This window comes from Acanthopagrus latus, chromosome 4 (genome assembly GCF_904848185.1).
Source record: "Acanthopagrus latus isolate v.2019 chromosome 4, fAcaLat1.1, whole genome shotgun sequence".
NCBI lineage: Eukaryota > Metazoa > Chordata > Actinopteri > Spariformes > Sparidae > Acanthopagrus > Acanthopagrus latus.
The window spans coordinates 5843037-5863366 of record NC_051042.1 but is presented as its reverse complement, the minus strand read 5'-3'; the positions used below and the strand labels follow the sequence as shown (position 1 = coordinate 5863366).

Here is a 20330-nt window from a genome sequence, read left to right as displayed (position 1 = left end):
TGTGTGGTCCCCATGGTATTTCTGTTTAGCTTTATAAGAAATGGCCCAAGAGTCAGACTGATGCACTGAGTTAGCTAGGCAAGACTCAAACTGATTGTCACTCATTCTCCTGATCTTTGTAAAGCTTTGAGTTAAGAGAGATAAAAGGTATTGAAACACAACCACTGTGGCCATGGATGTGTGCATTAATGAAAACCATCCGTGTGTTTTAAACGTATTCATCAGAGATCAGAAGCAGAAAAAAATAGTGACAATGGCTTTAAATGCCAGAAAATGTTGTTGCATTTTCTTGTTACTGAACTTATCATAATTGCCTGTGACATGCAGATCTTCACTAAATCAGTCTGGCAATTATGTGGTGTGAAAGCTGGTCTGTGTGGCGTGTCTGCCTGAATGTGGACGGCCCCCTCGCTGTGGGGGGAAGGCTCGACTTGGATGCTTGGGCACTGTGGCCGCAACTCTGCTCAACACTCAGTGGGGGTAACACAAGGAGCCCTATAGTGCGGTAATGCAATATTCATGGTGGGGCGTGAGCAGAGCAGTTAAACACAGCAGAGTTGTGAGAAGACCTTCCAACCCTCTATCAGGGAGCAGCTGCTGCTTGGGCTTGCTCCCCTCTCCAAAGCCCGTCCTCTCGCTCGGGCATTGTCTCTTTCTTCGCCTGCCCTCCCCTGCTCCCTCTCTGCTGCCTCTCACTCAACCATTAATTTTTAATCACAACTTAAATGCCTGCCTTGGCTGTGGCTGTGGGGGCAGCAAGTCAAGGGCTCTTGCCTCCGGTTACAAAGTAGGAAATAAATTTGAAGAGATCAAGCTAAACATGGAGGGAGGGAGGGAGGGAGGGAGAGAGCTGAATATGAAGAAAATGTACAGGCAGGAAAAAAATCAACTTGCTGCTGCCATTACAGCTTAATTAGAATCTAAACTCTTTCATCTTGGACTCTCCATGGCAACTGCTACAGGAAATTGAGATCAAATTAAGATATAAAATTTGATTTTTGGAGGGTTTTTGGAAGCCATTAGCAAGTATGTAATGAAGGAATGAGTGGATTTAGATTACGTACACAGACTGACAGCAGAGCTTCAAACAATTAATTGATTAACAAAAAATTAATTGTAGAGAATTTTGATCGATTAAGTTTGATCCAGTCAAAAGATGATTTTTCTCTTCTTGTATCTTGGGGGAAATATTTGAGCTTCACTGTGGAGAAAGATGAAGTGTGTGTGTGCACAGTGTGACAGTAGAAGTCTATTTTCACACTCTGTGAGTGGCAGGATTACGAACATGAGCTGTGACATCACAAATAGTATGGAAGCCAATTCTGTTCCAATACTTAGTGTACAGTCTGATCCTGTCTCCAACAGTTAAACCTGTGAAATTAGTTATATGTTCGTGTTACACATGTGCATCCTATCTCTGTGTGTGACAATCTCTAAATGTCTAAAAGATGTTATTGATAACATTCATCTACTAAATGTGTCAGTCTCCACCTACAACAGCGCTGTTGTTGTTCCAATCATCTGTTTCCCTCAAATGGTTGACAGTTTGCTGCAAACATTAACATCGCTAATGCTGTCTAGTAAATGTTAACATTGCTAATACTACTTAATGTGAACAGTGCTAACATAAACATTGTTAACCCTAGCTAGCTAACGTCAGGGCAGTATGGTATAATGGGTTTGGCCATTTTCAAGTTTTTTTTCGCAGTCTTGGTTGCTGATTTACTATTGGCTGAGCCTTCTAAGAACCTGGAACTATCCGTCAGAATTCTTACACAGAGATAAATCTAACAATCATTTTGGACCTGAATTCACAGTTTTATATGGCACAGTTCTGCAAGTTGAAATGATTTGTCTACATAAAAATGCTATAAATATGACTAAGAACTTTTTTCTTATACTAGTTTCTAAAACACTGATTTCAAATCAATGAATCACTTTGGTTTCACTCAACAACGCGTGGTTTCGCTCGATTAAGCAGTTTTTTCCTTTCAAGCCTCCTCCCCTTCTGTCTCTTTGCAACTTTTTATATCTTTTTTTATATCAAAGACAACATTATGGAAAAAAACACAACTATGGACTAAAATGACCTGAAGGTATGGAGGGTTATTTTCTCTTACACATGTGCAGAATGTACAAGCTCGTTGAAGGTCGGTCAGCTGCAGGCTTTGTGGTGCATTCAAGTGCAGTTTCCTTTTTCCAATTCCCATTTCCATTTCGAAGTGCATTATATAATATAAGCTGTATTTTTCAACACTATGTGTCACTTTATTATGACTAATTATTCCGTAATTGAGAAAATAATCAACAGACTAATTAAAATCATTTTTAAGGTTGGTTGCAGCCCTGACTGACACACACTCGACTCCACCGAAACAGTAGGCGTATAAAAATACAGCTTACAGCAGGAGTTTATAAAAGGTTGAACCACTTATTCACGAAGGACAAGGTTGTGTGGATGTTGTCAGTGAGGTGGCAGCACTCAGGTTTTCCCCTGCATTATTTATTTTCCGTATTGGGGTGGTCTGACCCACTCTTGTAATGAGAACTAGAGTCACGGTCTGTTTGGAGTCCCGGGGCAATGCCGTGCAACCGTGTTGTAGGATCAGTGCTCAACCACACAGGCCTCTACACAGCCACTGTTTGCTCAGACTTCTCTTGGACTGTAAAAGTCAAGCCTTGTTGACACATCTGTGCTGTCTCTCCCTGAGGCTAATGGCTATTACATCTGTCTGCTTCCTTTCAGAGGGAGAGGAAAACTACAAGAATCAAATGCTCTTTTGAAACTAGGCAAAGAGAAAACACTGACAGCTGATGGAAAGCTGACAGCCTCCTGTGAGGGGAATTACCACTGTTGATCTTTCTCACAGCAAGTGAAGCAAGGTGATTACATTGGGTTTCAAAGAAACGTTGATGGCCGTGTGGTAGCAGTGTGTCAGTGTTTATATTAATACAACTCTGTCTTTCACAGGTCACTCTATACACCATTAGGCAATGTCATATTATTCTGAAGTGTGTCAAATATCAACATCACTGTCAACAGATATACTTGTCACGACTACAACGGTTGCAGAGCACATTGGATATAAAAGATGTTAGAAATGTATTGCATGTGAAATTCAAAACAGCTGTTGTTATACATATACAGTTTATTCATTTTAAGTGTAATAAACTACTTTATTTAAAGCAGCTACAAGGAACTTATTATTTTTTGTTAATTGTGGTGACCCCTGTGGACCAAAGCAGTACCACTTCATCTGGCTAGCCTAACATTTTTGAAATACTAATTTTCTAAACTTTTACAGTAAACTTTGTTTTATTGAAGTTACTGTAGTTAATGTAATCCTACAGATAAGAGAGTTTGTTCTAACTGATGGTCTGGTTTGCTCATGTAGGTCATATTCAGGTATTAAAGCAATTGTTGCTGTAAAAAGTCTAAATAGTAGACAAAAAGTTTAAACTTATTTGAATTTGAATAGTTGAGGAAATACTGCAAAACTGAAATACTGGTCTGCATCGATAATTGTCACAGTCAGGGTTCTCCCTAGACAATGGAACAGTGGCGCAGCGCCGCTATACTGCTAGCTCACCGCCGCTATACTATAGCGGGTGAGGGTGACGAGCATCCGTCCGACCCCCCCGGTCCAATGATTGCAACCGTTCCCCCCCCCCCCGGTCTGACAATAGCGACAGTGGGTGAGGGTGATGAGCAAGCATCCGTTCGTGCCCCGGCCAACAATAGCGACCGTCTTTTGCTTACCAGTAGCCATATACACAGTGCTAAACAACAGAGTCAGCATACAAGCTAACACAACATACTCAATATGTGCATATCGTTCAGCATACTTTTGAGTGAATAACAGTAGTATGCATCTTTTCCGATGCACTGTTTAGCACCGAAGTGACGCACCTCCTGAGAGCCTCTTGCTGGTTGGATTGGAGGAGCGTAACCGTGGTAACCCATGCCAACCTCACCTCTACCCGCAATCTGCAATAATGCTTTTTAAATGCATCAAATAATAATAATCTAATAATACATCCTTGATAGGCATCCAATAAGAAGCCACACAATAAATGTGAACCTCAGGCAAACTCGTTAAGTGATGTTGTTGTACTGGACTGCATTTTATTAACGCTATATCATATCATTATAGAGGTGCTGGTAGAGGTGAGGTTGGCACGGGTTACCATGGTGTCACTGTCCGCCATTGTCTGTTGTGTTGTTGTTGTCATCGCTGCTGCATTGCAATGTGGGATATTTTTGCCGGCGTAGTGTCCAGTGCTTGCATACTTTAATATTTACTGGAAATAGTATGCACATTGCGTACTACTGGGTTCACACCAAGGTTTTGAACATACTACAAAATCTCACATACTGTTTTAGCATACTCACTAGTACTAACTAGCATATGTTAGTATGCAATTTCGGACGCAGCCTGCGTCACTCTTGAGTCCCTACAGATCCTGCAGCTCCCTCCACTTCTGAAATGACCCTCCAATATTTATCCTGGTTTTCCCTCTAGCTCGGCTCAATTATTTGTTTTAACACTGCTTGTCTTCATCAGTCTTCTTATTTCCTCTCTCTGATGTGGGCAATTATGGGGCATTTTTCGGCTCTGTTGTTGTTGTTGTCTGTTCTCCTCCATTGTTTACAACTTGGGCTTGAACGCATCTGACTAGGTGAGAGCAGACACTGCGCCTGCGCAGGGGAGGGGGGATGACAGCAGCGTACACACAAGAATGACTGACAATTCTCAGGACACTCCCCTTGGCTCAAAATGCTATTGTTCATATTCCAGGCCTACAGGTGGCACTTGAAATTCAACAAAGGCGGGGAAGTAGAGATGGAGCATGCGCATTAAGCTTGTGCTCTTTATACAAACAGCCAGCAGACAGTGAATCCGAACTACAAGAGGAAGACGACAATGAAAGTACAAGGAAACCAGAATCGTTTGTGTGGACCGTTAATGAGGTCAAACTGCTGCAACTCACACTCAACTGCAAGGCGAGTAAGTTGCAAGAAAGGTTAAATATCTTCTGCAGCACAAACACAAGCATGTAGTCCGCTATTGTTGTTGTTGCTATGAGACGTTGCGGGGTTCAGAGGTCGGAGCCAAGAGATCCAGGGGTGGGGCGATGGCGTCATCGTTTTGGAAAGTATGTGGATTCACTGTCCACACGAGAACAGGAGGGCGGTGTTTTCAGGTTTTTCCACCCTGAGACCCGTTTTCAAAAAAGTGTGTTTTCAGGCACTGCGTTTTCAGAATCCGTGTGGATGGTTGGCCAAAATGATGCAATACATGCGCGTTTTCGCAAAAGAGCGTTTTTGTGTGGACGGCCTCTGAGTGTACTGTTTCATTGTGAAATATGGCTAACATTAATCTATTAACTACAACCTGATACATATCAGATAAATCGATAGATAAATCATATCAGGGTTGCAGCCAAGTATAACTTTCATTGTTAACTGATTTTTTTATTGTCAAAAATGGTCAAAAAACAAAGACTCAATCTGACAATCTGAACTTCAAGGTGGTTTCAATGTTTTGTTTTGCCCAACCCACTGCCCAAAATCCAAAGGTAGCTAAAATGTCCTGTCACAAAAAACAAGGGACAGGGGAAGCCGCAACCAGAGAATCTAAAACTACAACTATAACATTGAATTGATTACTGTTTATTGACTAATGGTTTCCCCAAAGCTGTACAAGCAAGTCTCATTTTAGATATGGTGTAAAATTCACTTTGCATTTAGGTGGAAAAAACCTCCACAGACTTATTTTAACCACATTAGGTGATTCATTGACCATGTCTAGTTTAACATCCTCACCCCGTCAGCTACTTCAACTGTGCAAATAATCCACCTATTGATCCTAAATTGCCAACCTCACAAAGTAACAAAATCAAGGGAGCATGCTAACTGCATTCATGCTAACTAGCAACATTCTCGGAATAAGTCGAACACACACACAGACACACACACACACACACACAGGCACAAGGGTAATCTCTCACTAATCAAGGACATCGATCACATTGCAAAGCACATCTGTCTGCATCCCCCCCACAGCACTGACCCAGATTGATTACTCTGACAGGCTTTGAACAGAAGAATTGAGAGAAACAATGGACAAAAAAGAGAAAACAAGGAAATGTGGGATTGAAAACAGAAAACTGGGGGCACCCAACATGAGAGTCCAGTCAGAGAACAGAGACAGGCCCAGATGTGTTTCTGTACCAATCTTTGTGAGAGAGCTTCATAATTCACCCAAACATCAGAGCTAAATAGAAACAGCAAACATGAGCAGCACTGAGATACTAACTGCAAAAGCACCACGATGAACTGAAACCAGTCAGAGCAGTTAATGCGCCCAGTGCGTCACCACGGATGTACATTGACCCATATAAATAAAGAATACAAGACCACAGAAGAGACAGTAGTGTGTCGGTGGTGCCTTTGGAGGAGATGAGCCGGGATCAGGGTGGCTGAGAATAAGCTATAAGCTAGGTACTCTAGCCTCAGGTAAGAATGAAAACAACTACTTATGATGGCCAAAGCCTGTGTGTAAATAAGGGTTCTAGTTTCTCTTGTCGTTCTCACAATAAAAGAAAGCGAGGCTCTCTTGTACCGCAGAAAATAATTTGGTCGATGTTTTTTCAATTCAGCCTGCTGAGTGCATGAAAAAGGCATTACTCCTCGTGCAACACTTTCATCCACATTATATTCCTGAAGACTGAATCTATTTTAACCTCAGGAGTACAACTCCCTCAGGCATCTTCAGAGAAACTGAGCTCTGCAACAATACAGTAACATCGAGCTCAAAAGACAGCGCGAGCGTTGAATGCCTTCATCACACAGAGAAAGATACCGGCTGTTTATAGGCCACATTTGTGCATGAAGTGCACATATGAAGCGAGTATATTTTTATTAAAGGATTATATAATTCACCCAAATTACAACAAGGATGCCAATCATGCAGTACATGTGACAATGAAGAAAGCAGTAGCATGTCAAACACTGATTGTTATGGGTTTTGTAATGGTGACTGATAAAGGCAACAATGCTTAGCTGAGATAAGCAAAGACAAATCTATTGCTTCAACAAAGAGCAATTGCTTTACTTGGGCTTTTCGCCCTTTACTGAGATGGAAAACCAAAAGGTTTCATTACCAAGGGCAGCTGATAAAAACCTCCGGGCTCAAGTGCAATCAAATACTACAGAGCTCTCAGGCAAAGCATGTCCCCGTCAAGGCTGTGAAGTTCTGAAAAAAAAGGTTACTTCAATTATACAAAATGCACTGAGTATTTCAAATGCTCCTCTGCCCTCAGAATTCACACTGATAAGCATCTGATACAATTATTATGCCACATTTTTCTTTTTCAAGTGAGCTTAAAAAGATAAACAAGCTCTCTCTTCTGGTGATTCACACCAGGATACTCATCAGCAGCAAAAACTAATCACCTGCTCCATCACTATGTTCTTTAGTCTGCTACGCTTTCAGATGTCCTGATAACAACAGAACCTCCATGGAAAAGGTTACAGTTCAGTCCCTCCTAGTAGCCATTTTTCGTCCCATGTCCACGTATAACAGACTTGCTCAGACTTGCTAACACTATCTCTGACTCCTCGCATGTTCTAAACAGAGAATACCAGCCTCTGCCCTTCAACAGGTTATTCATACATATTCATCAGTCTATCATGTTATTAAACCATAAACCGTGTGCTGTTTACTGGGACTTGGATCAAGAGGAATAACGTGATATGTTTAATGGTCATTACTGCTTGATGTGTGTTTTGTGTACATTTCCAAACAGTAACTACCACTGAAAATGAATTTCAGTGCAAACTGATAATAAAGAAGAATTGTATCATATTGTTTTGTAACTTGTATTTTTCCATATCAAATATCATTTTCTTTCACATTGCATTGTATAATATTATTCTGTATCATATGTAGCACCGCTTTGTATCATAAATCGGCGTTTGATATCATATCACATCTTTTGATACCTTATCATTCGGTGTCATATATTTTATCTTATCGTATAGTATCGCCTCACTTTGCATCGTACAGAATCCAATTGTGAGTTTGTTTCTACCAAAGCTGTGATAAAGTAGAGATGAAAATGTGGGAGAGTGGAAAAACATGCTTTTGTTTGGTCAACGGATGGATTTAGTCCAAAATAGTTTTGTCTAAACTAGAATTTTCTCATACATTTCACGAGATTGACGAAAATTCTCCATGTGCACATCTTTAAAATCTCATCAGTCTGTTGCTGCATACAAAGATATAATCACACCATTTTGCACAGATTTTGGTCACAGACGATGAAATTTAAGCATATACATGGATCTAAATATCATGTATGTAATCAATAGGTCAGAGTGCATCATTTCTATTTATGTTTGTTCATTGAACAGTACATATTACGTAACAACAAAGCAACCCGCCCCCCTTATCATTTCATTATATTTTAATTTAGTTGCCAGTGAATGCAAATCAGGCATGCAGGAGTGTTGTCACTGGATCTGTGAGAACAAGCAGATCTAGTAAGGTAGAGTTTTTTGCTCGAGGCTTCTTCTTGCTCCCATGCTAGTGTGCTCTGGTCTCTGCTCAGCAGCTCAGCTCTCTCCTCTCCTCTCCCCATTAACCGGCTGACAGATCAGTAATAAACACAGCCTGTCACCTTCAAGGCCTGCCTCTCATTTACTAGAGAACACATGAAACCCCGCTCTCTTGTTCCCTCTCTATCTATCTCTCTCTTCCCTTCATCCACTGGGCTCATTGGAGCTGAAACCTGATTTTTGGCCCCGGCTGCCTCCGAGGCAGCAAATTCTTGTCTGCACCGAGATAGTCCTGAAAAAGGCATGAATATTAAATGGAAAATCCATGAATAAATAACCAAAAAAGGACTTCCGTCGCCCTAACCTCTTTCTGTCTCCCGGCAGTGGATGACAGAGGAAGAGCACAGGGGAGAAATAGAGGAGAAAGAAAAAAAATCATGGCCACCTCAGGAGAGAAGGTGGACATTTGTTAGGTAATTGGCTTTCTCTATGTGCAATCCCATGGTGCTGTGATTTCACACATAAAACTAAGAGGTAATCACAAGGTAACAGTGCAGCGGATGGTTAGTGGAGCAGCATTCAACTGCAATATTTTCACTGGGAATATAATGTGTTATTTCCATATGTGGGTCAACCTGAGGGATAAAAGGGATACATATTGCAACAGCTTGATAATGTATGTGTGGAAAATGCAAATGACATTAAAAGAGTGCTGGAAGTGTGATGTGTATACGGGATGTAATATTGAATGCATAAGAAACACATAAAGGAAATCATTTATTTGTGATATATACTCAGGAATCCCTGAGCGCCTGGCTGTCAAACAGGAACAAGTAAATAGAGATTTGGCTTCAAGCTGTTCCCATAAGGGTGCTTAATGTGTATCGTTCTGGATTTCTGTGGTCTGTATTTTTTAACAGATCACATGGAGACAAATCATAAGACAAACATACGGAGGCTGCTCGTGGTTACGTTATTCTTATAAGATTATGTGCTACATTACAGCAGTATTATATGTTATGAAGCAATGAAAAGTCAGCAATTCATTGGACTTTCACTCCATGATAACCACTCTGTGTAGAATGTTTCACTGCTGGTGTTGAACGCCTCACATTTCCACATTTCATTCAGGATGTCTTCACGTATATGAGGCTTAGATATAAATCAGTGTTACTGTAATAAATTCTATCTCACTGATGTCAGCCTTGCAGCTTGCTGTACCCTCTGCTGTTGTAGTACCAGAGCTGTATTCACTTGCTGCAAATGCAAACCCAACATTTCAAATTGCTGCCTCTTCACATTAAAAGCATTCAGTTTGTGAAAGGCGAGGAGGGTTTGATTTAAATGTATAAAAGAATGTATGAGTTTGTTCAGACAGATACACCAGTGCATCAACTGTTTAATATCTTGCAAGGTGGTTGCTCAAAGATTGTTTTGGAGTGTTATTCAACTGCACTTGTTGCTGCCAAAGTCCTTTAATGAAGCCATTGTAGGAACTTCCCCGAGCAGTTATTACGAAAACCTCTGGGCACTTCAAGTGGTCTCTGGAACATAAACTCCTAAAAAGTTCAAGTTTGCCCTCAAACGCTTTTTCCCCCAAAAGTTATACATTCACTACACGTCACAACAACTTCTGTTACAACACAGTTCGAAAGTACCTGACGTGAAGTGGTCAGCTCATGCCACCAGGCACTTGAACAAATGCGTGTTTAGTGTCCAATATTTGAATAATCTAATCTGTCTTCATAATAATGTAAATTAGAGTGATATCCTCCTCTAACATGCTTATTGGAACTCTGTCTGCATCCTCACCAAGTCAGCTGAAGGCGTCCTGAATCTCATCGGTGCACTTGCCTCAGTGGCCGATATGTTTCCATTTGGTTGTGATAAAGAACACGCCTGTCTTCAACCAGGATCCGATATCCTACAGATTATAACACTGCAGACCTCAGGACATTCAAGAGGGTGACAGTGTTTCGCAACAAACATGTAATGACTCACAATAAAAAAAATGAAGGATTCATTTTGTGGTGTATTTTCTTCCAAAAATAAAACCAATGACATTGGAGGCGAAAAGAAGTAATCTGCTCTAGTTTGACTTTGTTAAGTTGGTGCCGTTGTCTTATCATTACCCAGCCCATTGTTTTATTCAAGCTTTATAATATACTACTTATAGCGGGTGCATTTAAGTGACTCACTTTTGCGGTTGACAAATTGGGTGGTTTTCGGAGAACCTCTTCAGGCTGTCCACCAGTGAGGAAAACCTTATGATCTTTAATATATCGAGAGCATATATTTCAATCCATGGAAGAGCAAAATTGTGTGGGAATATTTCAAAAACTGTTATTCATTACTATTTGAATGCTTATTAAAACCCAGCTGAAGTCTGCTGTACATCCGAATCTGAAGAAAATGGATGAAAATGGGGTTGGCGCCTCGGGCTGAAGGCAGGAGAACTACTTTGTCGACCTTGAGGTCCTTTGAAATGACTCCAGTTTCCAGTGATGTCGAGATCATATATGTCAATGACTTTGGCTTCTAGAGATAAAAAAGATCTCATCACGACCGGCTGCAGGAGCTGAATTTCTCATCTTAGCAATTATATCCATGACTTTCTTCCCTGTAGTTGGATCAAACCTTGGCAGAAGAGAGCTCTTTGTGTCTGCAGGGGAGCCATCGGAGTGACTAATCTTTGTAGGAAAAGATAAGCCAATATTCACAAAGCACTCACTGAATTCATGTGTAATATCACAAGAACAGAGTGAAGAGCTGGAAATGACCTCTTCTTCTTTGAAAGCTGTTAGAGGACGATCTGTCGTGTTTCTATAATAGGAACAATTACTTCTTTCCCTTTGGCACTTTCTGTGTGCAACACTGTGTGTGATTAAAACGATTCATTTGCATGTTTATGTTCATGTGTGAATCTATTGCTCGGCATATGTTGGTTAAACCTCGATGAATTTTCATAGATGACAGAGCTGGACTTTTTCATTGTGATAACGCTTTCAACTGAAGCCTGACACACTATGACAAGAAGAAGCAAGCAGCTTTAGAAGCTTTGAACAGATTGACCCTGAACTGTTGCTCTCCTTCGATTGATTCAGTACTTTTGTCAGTTGAATATAGTCGTGCTTGTAAAAGAGAAGTGTACGTTTTATTCTTGCTGGCCGAGCACTCCTTAAACAAGATTTAAAACCATTTCATTCACTCATGGAACATTAATCTGCATATGCACTCTTCATGCTTGGAAGCGAGAGGGGTTTTGATTCTTCAAGGCACAGTAATAACTCTCAGATTACCTCATGCTTTGCTCTGCAGAACAGCAAACAGCAGCTTCAGGCTCTTTCAGCAACAACAATCCCCGCATGATGTCTACCAATCTAAGCTGAGATGGATGGCGATTCAAAAGCCCTCAAATACTTGGAAGAATCTGAAGTTAAGCTTAAATAAATTCAGTTTGCAGCCAGACATAGCAAGAAGAAACATTTATCCTTTTCATGCACTGAGCAAATTCTGGATTTTGGGATATTTTGCTTTCATAATATGTCTTCTTTAAGACACATGGAAAGACGATGTCCAAAATACACACTCAGCTGTTTGTTCTTGAGATTAATGCATATTGGTACAAATATAATTAGTGGCTTGATTTTCATACTCAAACGTGACATTTCAGAAGACATAAAATTGTCTTGATGTAATTAATCAAAGCGTCATGACGATAAGTTGTGTCTTTTTACCCTATTAAGTTTTATTTTGCATGGAATTTTACTATACATACTTTTCGTTTAGCCACAAATCTCCACTTCAGAGTTACACACACCAAACTTTCAATACTATCTATATTCTGAAGGTTTTCACAGACAGGTTTGTACATGTATCATTCATAGCCTGATCTGTACAACAACATAAATGTATTTTCCTGGCAGTCCACATGTTAACGCATCCATCAGTGTGTATGAATGGTTGTTGCTCCTGATGAACAGGTGACTCCAGGTGAATGCTGACTTTAGTCCATTAAACATTTATAAAGCATTCGACAGTGAAATAACTATCAACTTGAATTGATTTAACTATAAATGTATCATGTATTAATGATGGATATCATGAAGTGTTACCTGTGTTTGAATATTTAGGAACAGCTAATGTTCCATGTTTTACAGCTTAACTAAAATACGAACAGCAGTCAACAGTTTGCATTCGTCAGAAAACTGGTGCTTACGTTTAGCTGAGCTAAGTATATCAAATTACACACGAGAGAGCCAGAGCTGGAACAAAGCTGGAAGGCAGCTGGACATTAATGAAGACAGAGATTTGTAATGTACCAATATGTCTCTCAGATCTCTCAGCACGCAATAAAACAGCTAATGTTCCATGAATGTTCCTGACCAGTCATTTTGGCACTTTTACAACAAACAGAGCTAAAAAATTAATGTATTCTTTAAGAATAAATGAATGTTAATATGCAGGTTTAGTTTAGCTTTCAACTAGCATACACTACATGAAGAAAACATCTATATACAGTTTATATACTCTTTGCAAGATCTGATTTTCCAATACTCTGTCCATGTGCACACAGTTGCAGCATCCAGATGATGTCAGGCTATTATAAACATAATCCACTCGTGTCTTTAGAGGGTTTTGAAATATTAACAAAAGAGCTTGCAGGTACATCATTTTGCAGCAGCAGCTATGGCAGCAGAGGGAAAATGTGCTTGAGTCCTATTATAAATCACACAATGCAGCAACAGCATTGCACATCCAGGCCTGGCTTGTCCCCCAGGCAACCTGACAGCAAAACCCCGTCTTTACAGATGGCTCTCAGAGAGGATGTGTCTGTGGGTGAACGTCGCACGTGTGTGTAATTTTATTTTATTCATGAAAATACAGCAATCAGAACCTCTATCTATCATTATCATTTATTCACAAGTCCATTTATGCATGCGTGTGAGGGTGCAAGTGCAGAGGAGACGGCTGATAAAAAAAAAATAAAGAAATAAAGAAAAGCCTTCCTCGGCTCAGACTAATTTCATCCACTTCACTTCCCCTTACATGAAAGAAGCAGGACTTACAGATCTTGTGCTTCCCTTTCATGGGGAATTTCACCAGCAGCTCCTGGGGGTTGGTGCAGATGAAGACGAATGGAGAGGCAGACTCCTCACAGGTATCGGGGAACTGCAGCAGTGGGGAGGGCGAACGAAGCAGAGGAGAAGAGGTTAGCATCATCTTACATAGAACTAGCATGGACATATTGTGCACAGAATAAGCTAAAGCTCATTACGCCTGCTATCACATTTATGAATCATTCAGTGAGTGTCTCTAAATACATCATGTGAGATGCCCTCCATGCCTGATGTAATACAACATGCCTGACAGCAACTGATATGAGTCTCTCTGGGCCTAAAGCACTAAAATTGCACGGCTAATGATGCAGCTGCTAATGAGCTGCAGTTGCACCACTTGTGAAACTAAATTTATTATAACAGGCACAAAAATCCAGGACATGCAAAGACTTCTCTTTATGTGATGTTGTGAGTGAACACGCTGTCAAACACCCAAGAATCTGGGCTAATATATGTATACATACAATACATTATTGTGATATTTTTAGGAGACAAATATTAATCTCAGTATCTCAAAATCTCCTCAAAAGCAGTATGTATGTATAAGTATGTATGACCGAATACCTCTATTGTGACGATGCTTTATTATGGCTAGGCAAAACATCACCATTATCTCAGCGGTCTTGACCTGGCTGAGATGTAATCCTTTATGGCAACTGTTGAAGAATACAGATTGAGGTATCTGACAACATTACAGAAATGATTCCTACATTTTCATTAAATAATAAGATCCTTTTTCTGACCAGAAACACATAAGACTCACTCAAGGAGATGTGTCGGTCTGAAATCTTGTGAGGTGAGCTGATAGTTTCCTCATCTTGACTGTCAAAATCATTTACTGTAAATAGTCAGTCACGACTTGCTGGCAGTTCCTCTTGTTAAACTTCAAACTTCTCTCTCCAACTCCGATATCTTGTGTCATTTCAGAGCGAGACTTATCCTTGAAAGACACTTCTGTTTCTATGTAAAAATTTAACAAAAAGGTCTCTCTCTGTTGGAATTGTGTCCATAATCGTATCAGACACATAGAACAGGGTGGAAGTATCTTGGACGGTTTAGCGTTGCTCCAAAGGGAAACAGTGCAGACATCACACCTGTGTTGTGGCCAGTCTTACAAAATGTTGGTAAGTAGGAATTGTTTACAAACCAAAACATGTAACTATAGAGCCATGGTTTAAAAATACTAGATATTTGCAAAGTACCGATAGTCAAGTCAACCCTATCAAGGTGATATTCAATTTTGTTCCCATTCCTAGCATTGCCTGATATATTTTCTGTTTCTTGATCTAGCCTAAAAATATCGCAATATTAATTTAAGTTCATATAATCCAGTAGTATATATCTCAAAATATTTGCACAATAAGATTTTTGATGAATAATCCAGAGAAAGTAAGGCAAACAATTAGAACAAGTCTCATAAGTTTAGAAAATGACATCACTCTACTGTAAAACCAGGAAATTTAAACACTCACGCAGTTTAAAAATAATGATATCCAAAATCTAAGACACACTCAGTGTCTTCTCTACAACGATTTGTACAATAATACAGATATATTGTGCAGCCATCTAGTAATTACAAATGGAACTGTTCCAACATATAATTCTTATATATCTAAAGAAATACATCACATTTAACCACGACCATGACATATTTACGCATACTGTATAAAATGTCGTGCCACATTCCTATGAAGGAGAGAGTGTTTTACAGCCCATAATTGACAGCGGCCCACAGCACAGAGAGGTGTAGAGACAAGAGAAAAGCTCTCTCTGCCTGTGTTATTGATTGGTCTCTCAGGTGAGAGTGGGGAATTGACTGACACAGTGACAAAGGAGTCATCTTTCCCATCACTGGCAGCCAACGGCTCTCAGCTCATCCAATTTCCTCGGGCGCTATCAGATAGTGCCCATGATTGCATCTAGCCAGCCAGGAAGCGGCTCTTTCATGACAGCATGCTTTTTCCTCCCCCCTATTCCTCTCTTATTCACAGCCTCTCTATCTCCCTCAGAGGAGCACTGAAGGTTGTGACAAATTTGGGGCTTTTAAGAGAAATCAACAGAGTCGGCAACCCATCTGTATGGTCCCTGACGAACTTGGGAGAGATGATAGAGATGTTTATGTCAGATTACAGTCCATCTTGACTTGAGTGTAATTCACTGGTGAGTGATAAAATATGTAAACACTCAAAGATGTTAGACATTGGTGGGGAACCATAAAGAGCCCCTTGATTCCTTTTTTCCAAATAACACAGTGAATCCAATTAAATTAGGTCTCCCTGTCAAGTACGTTGCCTCCAAGATAGAAAATTCCCCAAACAGCCCTTGAAGAAAATCATTTGTGATTTCGAAGGGGTGAAACAAGATGAGGGTTGATAGTCCAGCAGTGTAGCGTTGTGGGATAAGCTTGACAATGTTCTTTATTTGCTTTAATTGTCATCAAATCCTATGAGAAGATTAAAGTTGACATGTAGACAAACTGTGGTTTCTGCTCACATTCAGCATTAGACCACTATGAGTGTAGAAACTATTGGCAGCAATGTGCGTGTGCAAAGACGACAATAAAAATATGTAGAAAAAAAACAGCTTAAAGCACTAAAAGTGTTCCACAGGGGAAAACCATTACTACATTCAGCCTGTTGCCCAACTATTCACTGTGAAGCTATTGCCTGACAGAGCTTTACATACTGTATGTCCAGCAATACCAAATGGCGAATGAATGTTCAGATTTTTCCAGCCACTCATGGATTACTATTTTTTGGGGGGCTGGGTTTTGAGTCAGATCTACCCCCAACCGGCACACTTGACCAGCATTTGGCTGGTGGCTGGAGCTAATTTGTGCCCTGAGTAGATTGAGCAATTAGCAAGTGATTAATCATCAAGTGTTTTAGATTAAAACACAATTAGTTGTTGAGCCATTTATGAAGGAAAACTCAGATGCAATTCCCAAAAGAAAATCACAATTTCCTGTTTCTCCAAATGTAAAGATTTACCTCTTTTATTCAAATTAATATCGCTGTGGTTTATTTTTTTTTGTGATCTGATGATGTAACCTTTTGACTTGATAGACATTCTTTACTAATGACATAAAAAATTCTCTCTATCCTCTTATTACACGTCAACACATCAGTGATGCCTCACAGATATATTGGTTCATTTTGATGAATAAGGGCAGTCAGTTATTGTTGAGGCAATCCACAAACACACTGTTCTGCTGCTGAAAGAATTCAGAAAGTACTGAGAGAACAGAAAAACACATCACATTAACTGTTGTCTTTTCACTGGCTTTGCTGACATTCTGAAAATACAGAATAACATCATCACTGTCTCCATCTATTCATACAACTGAAGAACCATCAGCGTCCTTCTGTAGCAATTAACGCCGATCAGATTAGAAAGAAAGACTCCTTCTTTTATCAAGCAGCCAGAGGGTACACTCACTTCCCCCTTCAACATAAAGATCGATCCCGTTAACTGTTAAGACGATGCAGTGATTCTCAAATAGCTTACTGAGGTGAGCAGCATAATGAAGTCTTCATTTAAATGTCCACATTCAGCACTTAGAGTGACACTTTAATCCTGAGTGTTTTAGCATTGTGCACGGTGATTACTTTTAAATAACTATTGGTCTGTGTCCCTCATTGTTAGGTCATGACCAAGCTGAAAAGATTCCATGGTTTTAATCATACATGATATAAACCTATAAAATAGATTGGCAATACAAAGAAAATCAGACTACACAGCATAATTAAAAGGGGATAATAATAATAGTAAAGATATATTTCAAAGAAGACACTTTTGTAGCAGTTGAGTAGACATTTGCTTGTAATGTAAAGCTGCACAAGCAGAAATTTAAGTGTGGTAGAGAAATGTTGTCTTGTTCTAAGGTCACATTAATACATCTAATATCTCAGTCATCACCCCTTCAGCTCAAAAGCACTTTATGAACTTGGAAACAGTGACAGAGCCAATTTTAAGTTGTTGAACAGATCAATATCTTCTCATATCAGATCAATCGAGGGGTTAAATAAAAAGACTTCCAGCCAAAGTAATAATCAGACCAGCACATCCTTTCATTGGGCTTGATGAATATCCATGTGTTGTGCAGCCTGCAGGTGTACTAAACAGAAACAAAGGAACATATGAACATTACATTCTATCATTCAATGTTTATATATGCAGGACTTTCTAATGGTGAAATGAAGTCAAAGGAACATTAACATAAAAGATACCCGTCTCTGAAGGGCAAAAAGCCATCACTTCGACGGCATGACGATCTCAGCAGCGCAACATATTCCCTGTTCTGAAATGGGTTTATGTTTGTGTCAGCCCAATCACCAGGATAAGTTCAGCAGCGAACATTTCTGCAAATCACATAAATGTACCACAGACAGTTGACATCTGTTCCAAACATGGCAGATCACGTTTAAAGTATGTGCCACCTTTCACATCAGGAGGTGGAAGAATAGTGCAGGCGTTATTTCAAGCCAACATGGATGCAAACACACATCTGGATATTTTTAAGGCCGCTTTTCTCACAGGAAGTCAGACCATCTCTTTCTGCATAATGGCGACCAAAACAGGTATTTTAAGCAATATCATGATTTCTTCCTAAAGAAATGTTCTGTTTCAGCTGTTTTGCAGAATTGTGCTTAGCTATAATTTATTTTGGCAATTAGGTTGGTTTGTGTATGGGTGGTGTACCTTTATTTGATCATGTTCTTTTGATCTAAGATGAATTATATATAATGTTTCGATAAAAGAAAACGTAACAGAATAAAGAAAGAGACATTAAAAGGCGGCACCTTCTGAAGTGACGGGTTAATCTTCATTTGAAATTATTACAAAAAATCTCAAGTTGCACAAGATGGCTGTATTGTCTGAGGGCACCCAAAGAAACAAAATGGTGGTGGTCACGCTAAATTCAGATGAAACGAGTGTAACTGCAGCCACAGTTTGAGTGAGCGTTCGAGTGTGTTCATGTGAAACACCGCCAGTTGCCTGCTCTTTCATCCTCCATTAGCTAATTAGCATTTAAAGCTGTTGAATGTGCCACTGCTTTGCCTCACTACCTCCCCCCACCTAATTGTTTCCATTCCGTGTTAATCAAAAGGGCACAAAACACTGTGGCTGTGTGACAAGGAGGTTTGCTAAAGCCCTCCATATTCATCAGGAAGCATCTAATGTGAGTGGGTCTGCTCGCAATGCAATTAGGTTTGAGCTTGTTGAGAAACAGGTATTGAATTAAGAAATTGTTAGTAGTAATAGTGGAATTGTGTGAAAATACCGCGGGTGACAATGAGTGTCACACTAGATTCTCAATGTAATGACTCGTTAGTGTCGTGGTTTCTTTGTATGACAGGTCTTGGTTACAGCCCAAGGGCATTCTGGGAAGAAGGACCAGTGTGTTTGACATGATCTGAGGGTGTATGTATAGTTCTTGTGACAGGTGCATTAAAATGCCTCAGTGTGAACCGAATATCACTCGTCGGTTGCCTCAGGCCAATTTACTTAGAGTCAGAAGAGTGAGACAAGGACTCTGCAGCTTCTACTGGCTTATAAACATCACTGACAATTGGCTCCTGTTCAGCAAAGAAATGCATCTACCTCATGGCTGACTTCCAAACTGTTTTCAGAAATACACCTCAACCTTTCCAGCACGCCAACTCAGGATAAATCTATTCATCAGCCTTGTGTTTTAACAAAATTGTATTTTTTCACATTAGTTTCAACCTCTGATCAGGTCTCACAGGACTAAAAACCCACTAACACCAAATAACACTTGTTTGTTTGTCTTCAATCAGCATCCAGCAGGTCGAATGACTCTGCACTCTTTAAAAAAATGATTTTTATATAAACTTTGTATTTGTGTGTATAATTTGGACACCTTTTCGCGTTTTCGGGAATATGCTCATTTACTTTCTTGCAAAGATTTGGACAAGAAAGATCACACCAATCATGTCTGTACATGATACATGAAATGTGTAAGGTAACAGGTTCTCTCTCACAAACAAAGAGATACTGTTATCAGCTGATAAATGCTGACGTTAGGCTAGCTAAAACTTTACATATTTTTCATTCAAGCGTTTTTTTGTTGTTTTTTTTTGTTTTAACAAAGTTTATTTTATTGATTACCTGTGGACATTTATTTAGTTGATACACTCTTATTTAAAATAAGTGCACTGCAGGCAGAGTGCAGATCTAAGCAATGTTCATTTAAGTTTAGCAATTGTGTGTCTTGTATGATATCAGATGCAAAAAAAAATACAAGAAAAACAACATGATATCAGCTACATCGGCCATTGATAAACCCATATCGGTTGACCAGTGCCTTTTAAGATAACCATGAATTAACTATACTTTTTGCATATAGTAACTGACTTTATGAATTTCAATTGTTTATAACAAAGTTTTGCATGTTTGCTGATATTTACCTAACTTTCTGTCCCTCCACTCTAGCAAGTTAACGTTTTCTACCTAGCTTGCGAACAGAGACGATAATTAAGGAAATGTGCTACAAACAAACAGTGAGCATTTAATCTAGCTTTAACATTACCTTGCTAGCTTAGCTAGTTCGCTAGCATGCTAGTAAGTTTAGCTAGTGAGTTAGCCAGATTTCAAGGTAAAACTACTAAACACTGACCGACGTT

At 39.7% G+C, this 20330-nt stretch overlaps 1 protein-coding gene and 1 long non-coding RNA gene across 4 annotated transcripts in view; one reads left to right on the top strand and one right to left on the bottom strand.

Annotated features, from left to right (window-relative positions):
- trip4 (thyroid hormone receptor interactor 4) overlaps positions 1 to 20330 on the bottom strand; it is an 83102-nt gene that overhangs the window by 36312 nt on the left and 26460 nt on the right. For 2 of the 3 annotated variants that reach the window (XM_037096252.1, XM_037096255.1), the window contains exon 12: positions 13633 to 13735. The exons of the other annotated variant lie outside the window; for it this stretch is intronic. In XM_037096252.1, the coding sequence (XP_036952147.1) occupies positions 13633 to 13735 (103 nt within the window). The remainder of the gene's footprint in view (positions 1 to 13632; positions 13736 to 20330) is intronic. 3 annotated transcript variants of the gene reach the window in all.
- On the top strand, positions 931 to 10510 carry LOC119018522. The gene is made up of 3 exons (XR_005074776.1): positions 931 to 2883; positions 4800 to 5009; positions 10380 to 10510. It is a non-coding gene; the product is annotated as an uncharacterized LOC119018522 (long non-coding RNA).